A 14,939-nucleotide genomic window follows, 5' to 3' on the forward strand; every position below is an offset into this window, starting at 1 on the left:
ATCTCACTCCTCAACGCTGCCTCTGTGCCTTTTAGTGCCTGTTGAATTGATTAAGTCTAACACCCACTCAACATGAAGCATGAGATCAATGAACTTGAATCCTGCCAAGCAGTCGGGCCCCATCAGGGCCACTCATTCATTGCATTTCTTCATAGAGTTTCCCTGATTTATCCTCCAAAGAATTTTATTCTGAACTAGTCGTTAGTCCAAATCAAACTCATGCTCCTAATCTTCCTCCCTAATGCTGCTGTTGTTTGGGGATATCGGACACACATCTGGAGTACTGGTTTTATTCATTCCAACTATCTTGGAATGGTGGTCTTTTCCTGACTCCAAAACCAGTTTAAGAAAGCTTAAATACTTAACCTTAACACTAATAACCTTAACCTTAATATATATACACTGTATTTGTTTGTGAAAGTCACTAAGGGCTCACCAGTTTTGTCTGAATTGCAGAGCAATGTCTCTTTCTCTGCTCTCAATCCTGGACTTGGCCCGTGCTTCATCCACGTTGCTATGGTAAACTGATCTGTCAGGTTCTGTGGCACAACCCACTCCGGGATATTAGCTGCTTGCCGTCCATCAAATCGGAAGATGAGGTCACTATCTCTCCCGCTGTCCGTCAATAAGGACGCAGTCCAATTGGTGGACGCGCTGGGGGCCGGGAGAAGATCCGTGCTGCCCGAGGCTGCTCCTGTGAAGATATAAACACACAGGCAAGCTGGAGGTTACTGCGAGAGGGAGCGATGAAGAATTGCAAGCTGCCTGTCATAAAGAGTTAAAATCATGTTAGTTGCCCTGGCAGTCAAATAAACTGCACGCACATTACATTTCAAATCAAATTAGAAATGAAGCAAATAACATTAGGTTTCGAGACCCATATTCAACCCTGACTGAAATGTCAGTTCTGAAAGCAAACGTCTCATTATAAAACTCATTGCTATTGGAGATGTGGCCTAGTCATGTGACACGAATTAAGCAAATAAATTGTGCTATTCGGGCCTACTTGGATGCTTGAACATATTGAGTTAAAGGTATAGCGGAAGATTTTCGTTTTCCGGGTGGATCACCACTGTTATTGGTCATCCCAGATGTCAATCATTCTGATTATATGTTGACGTACGTGCTTGCCTCTACGTTAGCTTTCTGCACATGCGCACTTTCACGTGTATGTGTGTTGTGCTACAGTTTCAACCATTCATTGAAGGTCGCGTTCTCACTGTGTTTTTATCAAAATGTCTGAGGGTCGCAAGAGAAAAAGTGTCTACGAATTGTATGACAAGAAGAGAAAGGACTATAAATAAAGAAACAAGACCAGAATGTTTATGGGAGACTATTTCACACGCTGGCATGAGCTAAAAGGACAGGTTGGGCTTCCCACGCGAAGTTTCTACTGGAAAGGCACATTTTGTCATGCTATTTGGAGAAATCCATTTAAAATCACTGCTAGTAAAAGTTGATGTAAGCTATGAGCTAGCGATGCTAGCTCTGGCACAAGTCACGAACCGCACAGACACGGTAAACATGCCGACAGAAACTTGTAAACAGAGCGAAGAGAAGAACTGAGCTCCTGCACGCTCTCTCTCTGTCTCGTGCACGCGTTTAACAGGCTATCCCTCTCGGGAGCATTTTTTAAAAAATATCGAAGGGCGGTTCTTTTAAATAATTCTGGAAAATCTTCCGCTATACCTTTAACTTCATTCGCATGTGAAATTCGCGTAATTAATGAAAATCAGACACACACACATATATATATATATATATATATATATATATATATATATATATAAATTAAGGGTGTCACAATTTTAAATCGAAAAAAAATTTACTTAAAAAAATTTACTTAAAGGTACTTATGTACCTACTCATGTAACAGTCTTTAAATAGGGAAAACATGGAAGTGTTTGGTGGCTTCTAAATCCATCCCTGTTTTGATCCTAAGGAATGAATGGGGCTAGGCTAAATGCTAACACATTCATGATGCGCTGTACAAAGATTAAGTGCACGCATTAAAAAAAGATAGGTATGAATTAATTCGTCTAATTTTTTTAATTAAACCCAAAACCTACTTATCGTGAATCGAATTAATTTGATTTATACCCAAAGATTTACACCCCTAAAAACACTTTAAATTATTAACATATAAGTAAACAATGATAGTTTTGTTATAAAAAGCAAACTTTAAGCAGAAAAAAAATCATGGGCTCCGCTGTAGCTTTCAAAATGATGCCTTCAGAGGCTCCCATCAGGCGTGACATCAATGGCATTTGGTCAAGAGACACGCGAGACCCAATGACATTTGATGTCATTCATCCAACTTAACATGAAGTGTCTAAAGGCACCATATTTGGGGTGTCATCCCAAGTCTGTCATATGATTTCAGAAGACTTAAAAGAAAATAAAAATGTCATGGTTAAGAATGAGAAATATGAGTACAAGGGAGAATTATTCCTTAAAATGCGGGCAAAATAAACTTTTTGGACTAATTTTGTGTGCACTCGCTTTGATTCTCATACCGATGCCCTAAATATGCACACGGAGTGCCACCTATCAATCTTTGATTAGCCTCCTGTCGGGCACCTTCTCTTTGGTGCTCAGTCATGCCTCTCTGCATGTTTTATTTGGGAGTACAGGAGGATATTGAATCTTTTTCCCCCACTCAGGGGTGACAGGACGGCTAGCACAGAGGGACAGAATGAGCGATGAGCCTCGACGATGTCAGACCAGCAGGTTCTCATTCCACATCTCCACATCACTCACCCCATCACAGGCCCAAAGAGAGACGGAGTTTAAGGAGAAAAAATATGGCAGCTGTGCTGCTTTTAAGCATCGCAATATTCATTCCTGCCAATCGATATTAGACGATAAATTCAGTGTGATCGTCTGAGCTCTTCTGAGCGAATCCATTTCCAGAAAAAATTTAAAGGTACGGGTCAATGACATTACATTATACAGCCAATTTCTACTGTCATGCGAGTCTCGGCAACGACCCTTGTCATCGAGTGTCCAGTCGGGACAAATAGAAAATGTTCTTTTGATGATAAAATCAACTTAAATTTATGCGTTTAGCAGTTGCTTTTATGTAAAGTGACATTCATTGGATACATTTTAGCAGTCGTGCATCTCAATTGGTTGAGCATGTGCTATTAATGCCCCAGCTTCAATTTCCAGGGAATGCACAAACTAATACAATGCAAAGCGCAAATGCACTATAAGTGGCTTTGGATAAAAGCATCTGGGAAAATGCATAAATGTAAACGAAGTCCTCCTAAATAGTGTCTCATAGAGAAGTGTTATCGCAGATACACAATGCTGCGCATATTTTCAGATGCATTTCTGTCAACACAAAGTAATTGAAACAGCCAAGCATCAACACGGGAAAATGAATATTACAGGGAGACAGCCAAGAAGGTAAAAAGATCAACACACTTAATGTTTGGCAGACTTACGAATCAGAGAGTGGCAATCATTACACACGCAAACGTACCTTATATAACAGTGATTTTTGGGAGATGCATCAGTCTAAACAAGTCTTTCCACAACATTTTTTCACTGTGGTGCACTATGGTTTTATAACCCAGTATGCTGGACATGCAATACAGTTTAAGGCTACATGTCCAATGACGGAAAGGTTTTCCTTTGGGCTTTTCTTGTACAAAAAAGATTTTGGGAGACTAATATCACCAGAGAAATTGATGAAGTTAAAAGAACGGATTGAGTTTCCAAGGGTCACCCTTTTCATGAATTACCGTTTTTGTAATTTGCATAGTTTGCATAGTGATTTTTAAAAGACTTGCACTTCGAAACTCGTTTTCAAACGTTTGTATGTTCAGGCCCCCGTCATGTTAGTGAATAATACGTTTTCAAATGTCCCTAAAATACGAAACTCATCAGAAACATGGTCTGTGAAAACCTTCCGGTACGGTTAGGTGAGAGGTCTGCACTGGGTTCAAAGCAGCGAATATGAACGTATATGATTTGTACAGAATGACAAATTGAACCCATTAAGCTCGGGGAAACTGATTTGAGACGGTTCTGGGCTGACTGATAAATTATTTGTGCTCAAGTCGACCTTACCGCAGAGCTTCTGCAGAGACTTCTCCGAATAGGTCTCTCTGTCACAGCCCTTCCCAATGTGGCTGGTCTGGAGCTCCACCATGGCTCTCACAGAAGATAAGGGTCCGTCGCAAGTCTCCAGGTGCATCTTGGGAAAGAGCTGCTTACTGCCGGTTCCAGGTTCGTAATCCACACGCTTGTTCCAACCTGAGAGGAAAACACACATTAGCTCTATACTATATTAATACATCCGACATTTAAATTATTTGGACTAAAAAGATCTTCCAAATGCATTGTGTAACTTTTAGAAAGATCTCTAAACAGAAGTGGAAAATAGATGATTTCAGTAGTAACAACGGCTTTCGTGGGACATCCGTAACTTCCGGTAAACTCCGCTAAGGAAACAACAAAGTCCTTTTATAGTAGTTTATTTCTGATAACAAGCAAAATAAACAACACCTAGATTACCTTAGTTCAAATCATAGCTAAAGCGTATCAAAAACTACACTTAGCTAACATTACTGTGTAAAATGTGTAGGGGTGCGCGGGGCAAAAAGTAACACGGGGTAAGTTGTAACACGGACCGTTTACATTGTTGCACAGAGTTGAGGGATTTGTTTTTCTAGTATTGTTTACACGCTGCCAAAAGACGGTCTCCTGCAAATTTATGGAAATGTATAATGTCTTTCCAGAGAGTTATTATTGAAAGACTGTTTGCAGCTCTTAACAACCTTTTTGCTAGGCTTGAAAATATTTTCACAGAGCGGGGTTAGTTGTAATGCTGTGTTACAACTAACCCCCCAGCAATAGCGATATGAAAATTTTAATGTTAGAGTAAGTCTTGCCGTTGTTTTAAAAAGGCTACACACTAATAATTTATGGCTGCCAACAAAATAAATGTGCCTGTCTTTAATAATAAAAAATGTGTTTATATCTTTAATAATTATGGAATAAGATCACATCAAAGACTAAAATCATAATTAAATGAATGGCTAAAATCAGACTTTGATGCTCATTATAATATGGGTCACATATAATTTTTTTTTCATAATTGTGCTGCTTTTTCTCACATATTTAGACATTTGTTTCCATTTGTAATTAAACTATGGTTAGATGAGGGATGAAAAGTGTAAATACTTGTCTATTATAGACAGATAAATAAACAATATCCACTTCAAGTATATAGACAAAATAGTTTTGAAATATTTGCCTGGAAATTTAATTTTTAGAAAGTGTTACAACTAACCCCCTGCCTGTTACAATTAACCCCACCTATGGGGTAACGTTGTAATGTTTGCACTTCTGTCACATTTGGTGTAATTGTCCAAGAATGGTAAGTACTAGAAACAAACTTCAAATGTTCATTTGTAGCAGAGATCTGTGTGTTGCTTGTATAAAAATATAATTAATCAAACTCAAATATTTTGAATGATTGAGCCAATACCAAAAAGCATTAGGTTGTGCCCCGCTCTCCCCTTCTATATAATGTATAAACTCTCAACTACAGATTCGTTGCCAAACGTCGCATCAAATAGCGGTAATCCATGATCGTCATCTTTCCTCGTCTTTTTTAAACCAAAACGTTTGTTATTTTCGACGAGGTATTTGTTCAAAAGTTCGGTTTAGCAACTAGTCAGACCATTAAACAAACAGAGACCGGAAATAAAGTTCCGCTCAGACGTGTAATTGCATCACCGCATGTGCGTCCAATGAAACCGTCTATAATATACATAACTATATTATCAGTGGTGTACAAAATGAACTGTATTGTTTTACTACCTTAGAATGAGCCATTTTTATCTACATACACTGCAGGTCCCCTTACATTGAAGTCGCTGTCATGTTTCTATAGTAGCCCTAAACTGACATAAAGTGCATCTATACAGCGCGTTTCTATATAGCGCGTTTTGTCACTATGTTGTCTAAAGGGGGTCGCACACTGGACGCGCAGCTCAGCGCCGTGCAGTTCTAAAAAAACAGAATACATTGTATTCTATAAGTGTACGCACACAAGCGTCGCATGGTTCAGGACACTGCTCAAATCCCTGTCGCACCACACAGCGCCACTCACATAGTTTAACATTGAATAACATCATATTTGTCCCAAATCGTTAGCGATTAACATTGGCTGCTAACGTATATTTTATATTTTGAAGTAGCTGTCTCTGACTGAGCTTGGGCTATTTAATGTGCACTTCTGGTTTACGATACCTCCGAGTTGTCCTAGATTTTCGTCCGGTGTGCGACCCCCTTAAGACTATGGCGTGTTTGTCCTGTTGTGGCTACCGTAGCTTCACTATGCGTTTTGAAAGGGAGGGGTGAGCTATGGACTAAGCCACTGGTTGCAATTCACAGTCTCACCACTAGATGCTGCTAAAAATCTACACAGTGGACCTTTGAATATCAATACATTTCGAATGGGTCAATGTTTAAAACTCTTAAACCAACTAAACTCTACATTAAAGGGCAAGCTGATTTAAACCATCAAACATACAGTTAAGCTAATGAACTGTTACTTGCTGGGGTAAATTATTATTGCGATTATAATTATTACCATTATTGCTGTCCATGCTTCGTTTCCTGCTAGAAACAGCCATAACAATGTTCAAATTTTAATGCACAGTCTTCTTGGTTATTGCTTTATTATCAGTGTTTTGCAGGTGCTACAGCATCTGTGGTAACATATTGGGTTTGCACATCCAAGCTGAAGCCTTTTATCTTTCAGTACAAACATTAAAAGGTTAAACCAAGATCAAAAGAAAAGGAGTTCATGGGAAATTATGTGCCCTTTACATTTCACACATACTTTTGCATTTACGCATACTGTGACAGATTTTCAGGGGCCATTTTTAGTGGCATCACTGTGTGCGTTGTATGTGACTGCACACGGTACTTTATTCTTAGTCTTTTTAAAACATGTAACTTATGGTAAGAATAACCCTTGAGATAAGACATCTCACTCTCTCCCACTGGCCTTTATACTCTCTCACTGTATAATTCAAAGAACTGAGTGCTTTTGTATTCGCTTCAGCTGAGAGATGTTCCCTCAGCTCCATTCCCTAACTGAATATCTTATTACATTATTCATTGGCACCACTGTGGACAAAATAGGACGATAGTACTGTACCACATGCCTCCATCTCTATCTCCTTTTGAAGGAAAAGTTCCTCATAAATATCTAAGGTGCCATATAAACCGAGTGAGCTTAGGAGATGGCTTCAAAATACGATATATTTAACAAAACAGGCTTTTTGAGGAAAAACGTGAGGATGCAAAACAGCCGCTTCCAAAGGACTGTGTCTTCTTTCATATCGATATCACACGGGAAGTCGCGTGAGACAACACCACAGAAAGTGCCGCAACAAAATGAAGCCGTGTGCATGTGCCGTAAAGACTCATCTCATCCCCGGAGAGTGCATAATTCCCTCGACTATCCAAACACACCAAAGCCAGAGGCCAGACTCATTCTGTTCAATAGAAAGACCATTTCAAGACCTTGGGGTGAAGATTAACATTAACTGCAACATTAAACATTCATTGCTCATTCACAAATGCCACCAACGCCAAAAGTCAAGGCAGAGCTGCATGGGGACTAATATCACCACAGAAATTGATGAAGTTAAAAGAACAGATTGAGTTTCCCAGGGCACGTAAGAAATAATGAAAGGGGCACTGGGGTGAAATGATGCATACCCTGCGGCCTATTCGTGACAGGTGGGCAGACATCAGGCGACCATGAATATCACCTTGCTTGGCCTCATCGCTGTCACAAGGTTTCCACTGAAGCCTAAAGATGTTTACTTATGAATGTAATGCTAATTACTTGAAGCGGTGAAAATGTTTATCTTTATGGATTTGGGCTTTTAGAAAGTGATTCATTTTTGAGAGTGTGGTGGACAGCGGCCAAAAAATCTACTGGAGAGAAAGTGTCAGAAAAGGATCAGACTGCAGGTGAGACTTAAACCTGTTTTCCCAAAGGCAGGGGCTTCTTTCCAAGCGTGACAGAAAGGTACATCACTGTATTTTCTTCATATTTTATTTTGAGAACCAGTTTATTTTTGTTTACTTTTATATAGTACACAATTTTAAGCACAGTACTAAGTCAAAAAGAGATCCCAGACGTTGGGTTAAATGAATCCCAGAAAATAATTATATTTGACCCAACAACGGGTTTAAACAATCCAGCATTTTGGTTGAAACAACCCAGCATACAGGTAGTTTAAATTACAACCCAATGGGCTGGGCTTGTCCTTTTTTGACTCAATGCTGGCCCCATTAAGTGTAAACCAGTGGTCTCCACTGGAGTCTCCACTCCTTTATTTTATATGAGCTTGGCTTCTTTCATGTATGTTAACATTTTAAACAATGATAAAAAAATCAACAAGTAAAATAAAATTAAAATCAACAAGCAAAAAAAAAGTTTTGAGTAGACTATATAAAAAAGTAGCCCTCCAGATTGTTTTATCCATTGGAGACCCCTGGTGTATACTATAGACTGTAAAAAAATATGGACGTAGTGTCCATGACATCACCCATTGGTTTGTGAAGAGCATTTTTTAAGCTCAAAGTAGGTTTCGCTTGCCCGTGCCATCTTGGCCGCGCAGCACCTAGAATCACTTGCGGAAAACCGAAAATGGGTAAAGAGGCGGGCATGGGTAACGCTGAAGTGGCTGGTTGCTGAAACCACGCCCATCTAGCTCGATTCTAGTGACAGCAGTGAAAGTTCATCCCTCACTCAAGTGGCCACGCCCTTAATTATGCAAAAGTTTAAGGCTTAACTCTTTCACCGCCAGCGTTTTTAAAAAAAGTTGCCAGCCAGCGCCAGCGTTTTTCATGATTTTCACCAAAGTTTAATGCCTTCCAGAAAATGTTCTTCTTTAAATAAATAAACATACAATATACCAAATGAAAGAACAGACCCTCTGCTTTCAAACAAAAAAAAACGTTTCATCCTACCTTTAGTGGTTCTTTTGCAATCAGCTTTTGAATATGGGTAGGTTTTTGCAAAAACACCATATTTTGAGCAAAAAGCAAAAATAATTCCATATTTGTGACGGACTTTTCATAGAGATCCCATTCAGAGCGATCTTTAAAACAGACACGGACATGCAGCAGCTTGCCATAGGGGAATACTTCCGGTTTTAAAAAGTTGCGGAAGGGCACCTGGTGGATAATAGCGGTATTGCGGAAAGACGGAAAATCTCGTCATTGGCGGGGAAGCGTTTTCTCTTAATTGACGAGATATCTCGTCAATGGCGGGGAAATAGTTAATATCATTTAAACGGATGAGTTACAAAAAAATTCACCCCCTAGCAATTGTCAAAATGGGCAAAATTAGCTATATAGAACAAAAATACTTTTTGGACCATGATGTAAACACATGATTTTCTACTGTAAAGTTGGGCATTTTTAACATGGTGGTCTATGGGAATTGACTCCCTTTTGGAGCCTGCCTCTAGCGGCCAGTCAAAGAATTGCAGTTTGAAGGGGGTCGCACATCGAATGAAAAACGCCACGCCACATCGTGCCATGAATCTAAAAACAGAACAATTTTTTTCTAGGAAGGCACGCACTGCTCAAATCCCTGTCGCGCCACAGAGCACCACTCACATAGTTTAACATTATATTTGTCCCAAATCGCTAGCGATAAACTTTGGCTGCGTATATTTTGCATATTGAAGTAGACGCTATCTGACTGAGCTCGCGCTATTTAATGTGCACTTCTGGTGTATGATACCTCCAAGTTGTCCTAGATACAATGGTATGCAGCGCTTCGCTTCTTGTCCGGTGTGCAACCCCCTTAAGTCTCTTCCGTATTGGCTTCAACATCATCTGAGAGATTGGAAGTTTGCCCCTTGGTGTAAACTGTACAAATGCTGGGTGGTTTTAACCAAAGACTGTAAAAAATATGGACGTAGTATCCGTGACATCACCCATTGGTTTGTGAAGAGCATTTTTGAAGCTTAAAGTAGGTGTTGCTTGCCAGTGCCATCTTGGCCGCCCTTCACTACGCATCACTCGCGGATTACCAAAAATGGGTAAAGAGGCGGGACATGGGTGAAGCTGCTGGTTGCTGAAACCACGCCCACCTAGCTAGATTCTAGTGACAGCATTGGCAGTTCACCCGTCACTCAAGTGACCACGCCTTTAATTATGCAGAATTTAAAGGCTTAATATAATTTTAATGGATGAGTTACAAAAAAATTCACCCCCCTCACAGCTGTCATGAAGGGCAAAATTAGATATACAGACCAAAAACACTTTTTGTACCAGGCTGTAAACATATTGTCTACTGTAAAGTTGGGCATTTTTAACATGGTGGTCTATGGGAATTGACTCCCTTTTGGAGCCAGCCTCAAGTGGCCAGTCGATGAATTGCAGTTTTATTCACTTCCGTATTGGCTTCATTCAAGAGATCGGAAGGTTGCCCCTTGGTTTTAAACCAATGTGTAAGTAAATTATAAGCAAACTTAACCATTGGTTAAAATTAAAGAACTTGAATTAAAATGTCCATATTTAACCCAAACTTGGGTCCAACACAGCTGTTGGATTTTTTTTACATAAATGATTCACAGACCAAATTGCTGCTGTTTGCATTAAATATTTATTTTGAGCAATCTAATATGCGACCCTGTCTATGAAATTGAAGTCTCTTATTACGAGATTTGGTGCCTTGATTTTTTTCAATCTTTGATTTTCCTTTAATTTCAATCTTTGACACTCAGTCATTATTAAAAATATCAAGGTTATATTTTTACAGAATGTTCTTTACATTATGTAGGATGATTTTATGTAGAAAACAGTAAATCACAATAATTATTTTCTGAATGTGAGCGTCACAAATAAGTTATTTTTTTAACTTAATGAGGTGTAGCAATCATTATGACCCAAGGGGCACATGCAATTTCTTAGCTTGTTCTTACCATTTTTTGTTGTTGTTGCAAATAATCTATTTATTATATACACAGGGCACTACTCGACAATTGGAAATGTTCATCTGCTCGACAGATTTCCACGTGCCCTACAATCAATAAGTGAACTGTCACTCTTTGTAAATGGCTCAGCAATATGGTTACTGTACAGAGAAATGGAGAGATCAGTGTTGACAGATGGGATTTGGCCACAGAGACAAAGAGAGACTGGCAAATCACACGCTTATGCAAGCGGGAAGTGTTACAATTGGAAATCCTTCCCCTTTACCTCCACGTTGCCTGTCACGATCGTCACCTAGTGCTTACTTCCACCTCACTTCCTATGAATCACACTGACATCGCAGGGCATCCAATCTTTCAGCCAATGACTGCTTATTCTCTGGGCGTGCAGGCTGCCAGCAGCTGTCAACGCATCTTAAGACACCATCATGTTTTAGATGATACCTGTGTCCTAGAAACAGCAGTGACCCTGGAAACAACAGGGTATCTTTGAGGAAAAGAAGAAAGTGAGGACTACTCTGGCAATGAAAGGATTTAATCATGACACTTGTTTCATATTTTAACATTACTTATTGCACGGCTCGTTGAAATGCTTGATTTTGATTGGCCAGGTTTCTTTTTCTCAGATAACAACCGCTAAAAACTAACAACACACGGTTGCTCGGATGCGGCGAATCATTTCGACAGGTAGATATATTACACAAAATTAAATATAAATATGTTTTTTATAACGAATACCACATTATATTTACAACTGATTAAACCAAATAGAGCAGGGGTGCCCAAACCTTTTCCTACCAAGGGCCAATAATCAAACACGACTGAGGACAGTGGGCCGAAAGTAAATTATGCTGTGTTATATTAAAATTAAATTTGCCATGATTCTCCTCATTTATAATTTTGTAATATTAAAAAATATATGAGCACACATTACTTTGTTTATGCAAAACTAACACAGTTTTATTTTCAAAGGTAAATTAATTAAAAATGAATAATTGTCCCAATCATTTCTAAATTTCCTTTTGTCTGTGTGCCATTGCCTCGACCTCTCCATTATTAGCCCTATTGTACCCAAATTCGTTGAGTTTCATGATGCATGCTAAACACCTTCAAGTATGCATGGATATAAAAAAATCACTTTAATTCTTTGTATTTAAATTCAATGTAAATTTTTAAAACAAAAATGTTACATTTTAGAAAATGTATCATTCGAAATATGAGCATCTGCGTCAATAACGTTTTTACTTTTTCCTTATCCCACGTGGCATGAGAGGCCAAATTAACTCTTTCACCGCCGTTTTTTAAAAAAAGTTGCCAGCCTGCGCCAGCGTTTTTCATGATTTTCACCAAAGTTTAATGCCTTCCAGAAAATGTTCATATATAAACATACAATATACCAAATGAAAGAACAGACCCTCTGCTTTCAAAAAAAAAAAAAAAAAAAAAAGGTTTCATCCTACCTTCAGTGATTCTTTTGTAATCAGCTTTTGAATATGGGTAGGTTTCTGCAAAAACACCACATTTTGAGCAAAAAGCAGAGATAATTCCATTTTTGTGACGGACTTTTCATAGAGATCCCATTCAGATCGATCTTTAAAACAGACACGGACATGCAGCTGCTTGCCATAGGGCAATACTTCCGGGTTTTAAAAGTTGCGGAATAATATCGGTATTGCGGAAAGATGGAAAATCTCGGCGGGGAAGCGTTTTCTCTTAATTGACGAGATATCTCGTCAATGGCGGTGAAAGAGTTAAAGGTCCTTGCGGGCCTAGTTTGGGCATCTGTGTTTGTGAAATCGTATCTTAAAACTGAAAGTAAATTTTCCTCATGGAAGGTCAGCATTTGTTAAAAATGAGCATATCATTTTTTTAAAGTCAATATTTAATGTTCCTTACCTTATTTATGAGGTAAATAGCGGGATAATGTACAGGCAGCCAGTTGTTATCATGCTTTGCTTGGGTCCTGATCACACTATAGGGGGGTTATTTCTGCGATAACAACCGGCTGCCTGTACATTATCACTTACATACTTCACAAAAAAGAAACACTATAAATATAGCTTTATATATTATCTGTTTCCATACTACAAACGTTTAAGTACATAAAACAATTGTAAATAAGGAAACCAAACAGACACGCTTGGAGTACTGTAACACTTCCAAATCATTAACATGACAACTGTATTTGAACATTAGAGGATTAACAAGACTTGTGCATAATAGGCTTGAATCTGACATTTGGGGCTGCTTAGAATACAGTAAGTCGCCCTTTCCTTGGCAAAGATAGCTTTCTTTTCTCCTCCAGGTACAGGTACAATTTTTTCTAAATTCATGTCACCTCACACCAGATTCCTTTTAGAAACAGGTGGAACAGACTTTCTCTAATTGGTTTAATCGGCATTCTGTTCTCAGCACAGTTTCACACACCAATCACCGTCACCTTAACAGGATTTAGACAAGGAAGATGTGCGACAACACCTTACATTTCCATTTAAAGATCAATTGCAAATATGTTCTCAATTACAAAACTAAGTTTTTGCAGAAGGAAAGAGGATCTTGCCTTGGTAAAAATGAAAACAACAATTGATGAACATTTTCCAAAGTTTTACATCTGTTTGGATGGACTTGGCTACTTTAAATGCAGTTTTTTTTTAAAGACTTAGAAACAGAGAGAAAGAAGGAAGCAGCCATCTTTTTTCTTTTGCAAGCACTAACCACAATTTAAAATGACAGTGATTATGTATCTGTCTTGCCAGCTCCTGGCATCCACTTGTTAATGGCTCAACTGATGCCTGGGAATTCAATTTATCTGCACATATTTTCCATCAATTTCCATCAATCAATCGATGTGCGACAGAACAGAAGGTGAAAAAAGCTGCCTTGCCTAATTTCCAGTTTATTACCACATAATACATTGTATTGACCATGTAGACAAGAAAAATTGAGCAACACTGTTCACAATTCCACAATTCTAAACCAAGGGTCCCAGTTAACTTTCAAGGGAGCCCCGTAGATAAGGTTTAATACAAATTACTTTGTTTTAATTTAATTCAAAACTAAATTACAGTAGGGCTACCACCACTTTCTCACTGTGGTAAACTGTTGTCATCAAGTTTCTCACTGCAGCGTTTTCATCCCACTGTGCTGAGTTTCACTTACAGTAGCACAGACACATACATGTAGGTGAGAGCGGGCACAACCTAAAGCTTTTTGGTTTTGGCTCAATCATTAAAAAAAATATTTGAGTTTGATTCATTATATTTTTACACAAGCAACACACACAACTCTGCTACAAATGAATGAAATGAAGTTTGTTTCAAGTACTTACCATTCTTGGACAATTACACCAAACGTGACAGAAGTGCAAGCGTTACAACTTACCCCATAGGTGGGGTTAATTGTAATAACACAGTCTCACCCCATGTCGTCAATATTTGACGACACTTGACCATTCGTCATATGTTGACGCGGAGGGTATACCTTTCGCGTCATTTTTTGACGAACTGGGGACTTCAATACTATTACGTCCGTTGCATTCTCTTTCCTATTTTATTACCATTTTCGCGTCGGTTTAGGGTTAGATTACGCAAAATTAAACAGTGTACGCGAAATGAAACAGTTGTCACCTGGCGTTGGGGTTAGAGTTAGGTACGACAGTTGTCACCTGGCGTTGGGGTTAGAGTTAGGTACGCGAAATGAAACAGTTGTCACCTGGCGTTGGGGTTAGAGTTAGGTTTGGGTAGGGATGTCATTATGTAAATCTAACCCTAAACCGACGCGAAAATGGTAATAAAATAGGAAAGAGAATGCAACGGACGTAATAGTATTGAAGTCCCCAGTTCGTCAAAAAATGACGCGAAAGGTATACCCTTCGCGTCAACATATGACGAATGGTCAAGTGTCGTCAAATATTGACGACATGGGGTGAGACTGGGTTGATTGTAACAGGCA

The 14,939-nt window shown here is 38.9% G+C and overlaps 1 protein-coding gene across 1 annotated transcript in view; it reads right to left on the reverse strand.

Moving 5' to 3' along the window:
• The window catches only part of clstn2a (calsyntenin 2a), a 316,111-nt gene that overhangs the window by 73,815 nt on the left and 227,357 nt on the right, over positions 1–14,939 (reverse strand). Inside the window, exons 6-7 of the mRNA XM_065267246.2 lie at positions 4,078–4,263; positions 437–694 (exon numbers count right to left, since the gene is read on the reverse strand). Coding sequence (XP_065123318.1) covers positions 437–694; positions 4,078–4,263 — 444 coding nt within the window. The remainder of the gene's footprint in view (positions 1–436; positions 695–4,077; positions 4,264–14,939) is intronic.

The sequence above is a fragment of the Paramisgurnus dabryanus genome, chromosome 6, assembly GCF_030506205.2.
Source record: "Paramisgurnus dabryanus chromosome 6, PD_genome_1.1, whole genome shotgun sequence".
NCBI lineage: Eukaryota > Metazoa > Chordata > Actinopteri > Cypriniformes > Cobitidae > Paramisgurnus > Paramisgurnus dabryanus.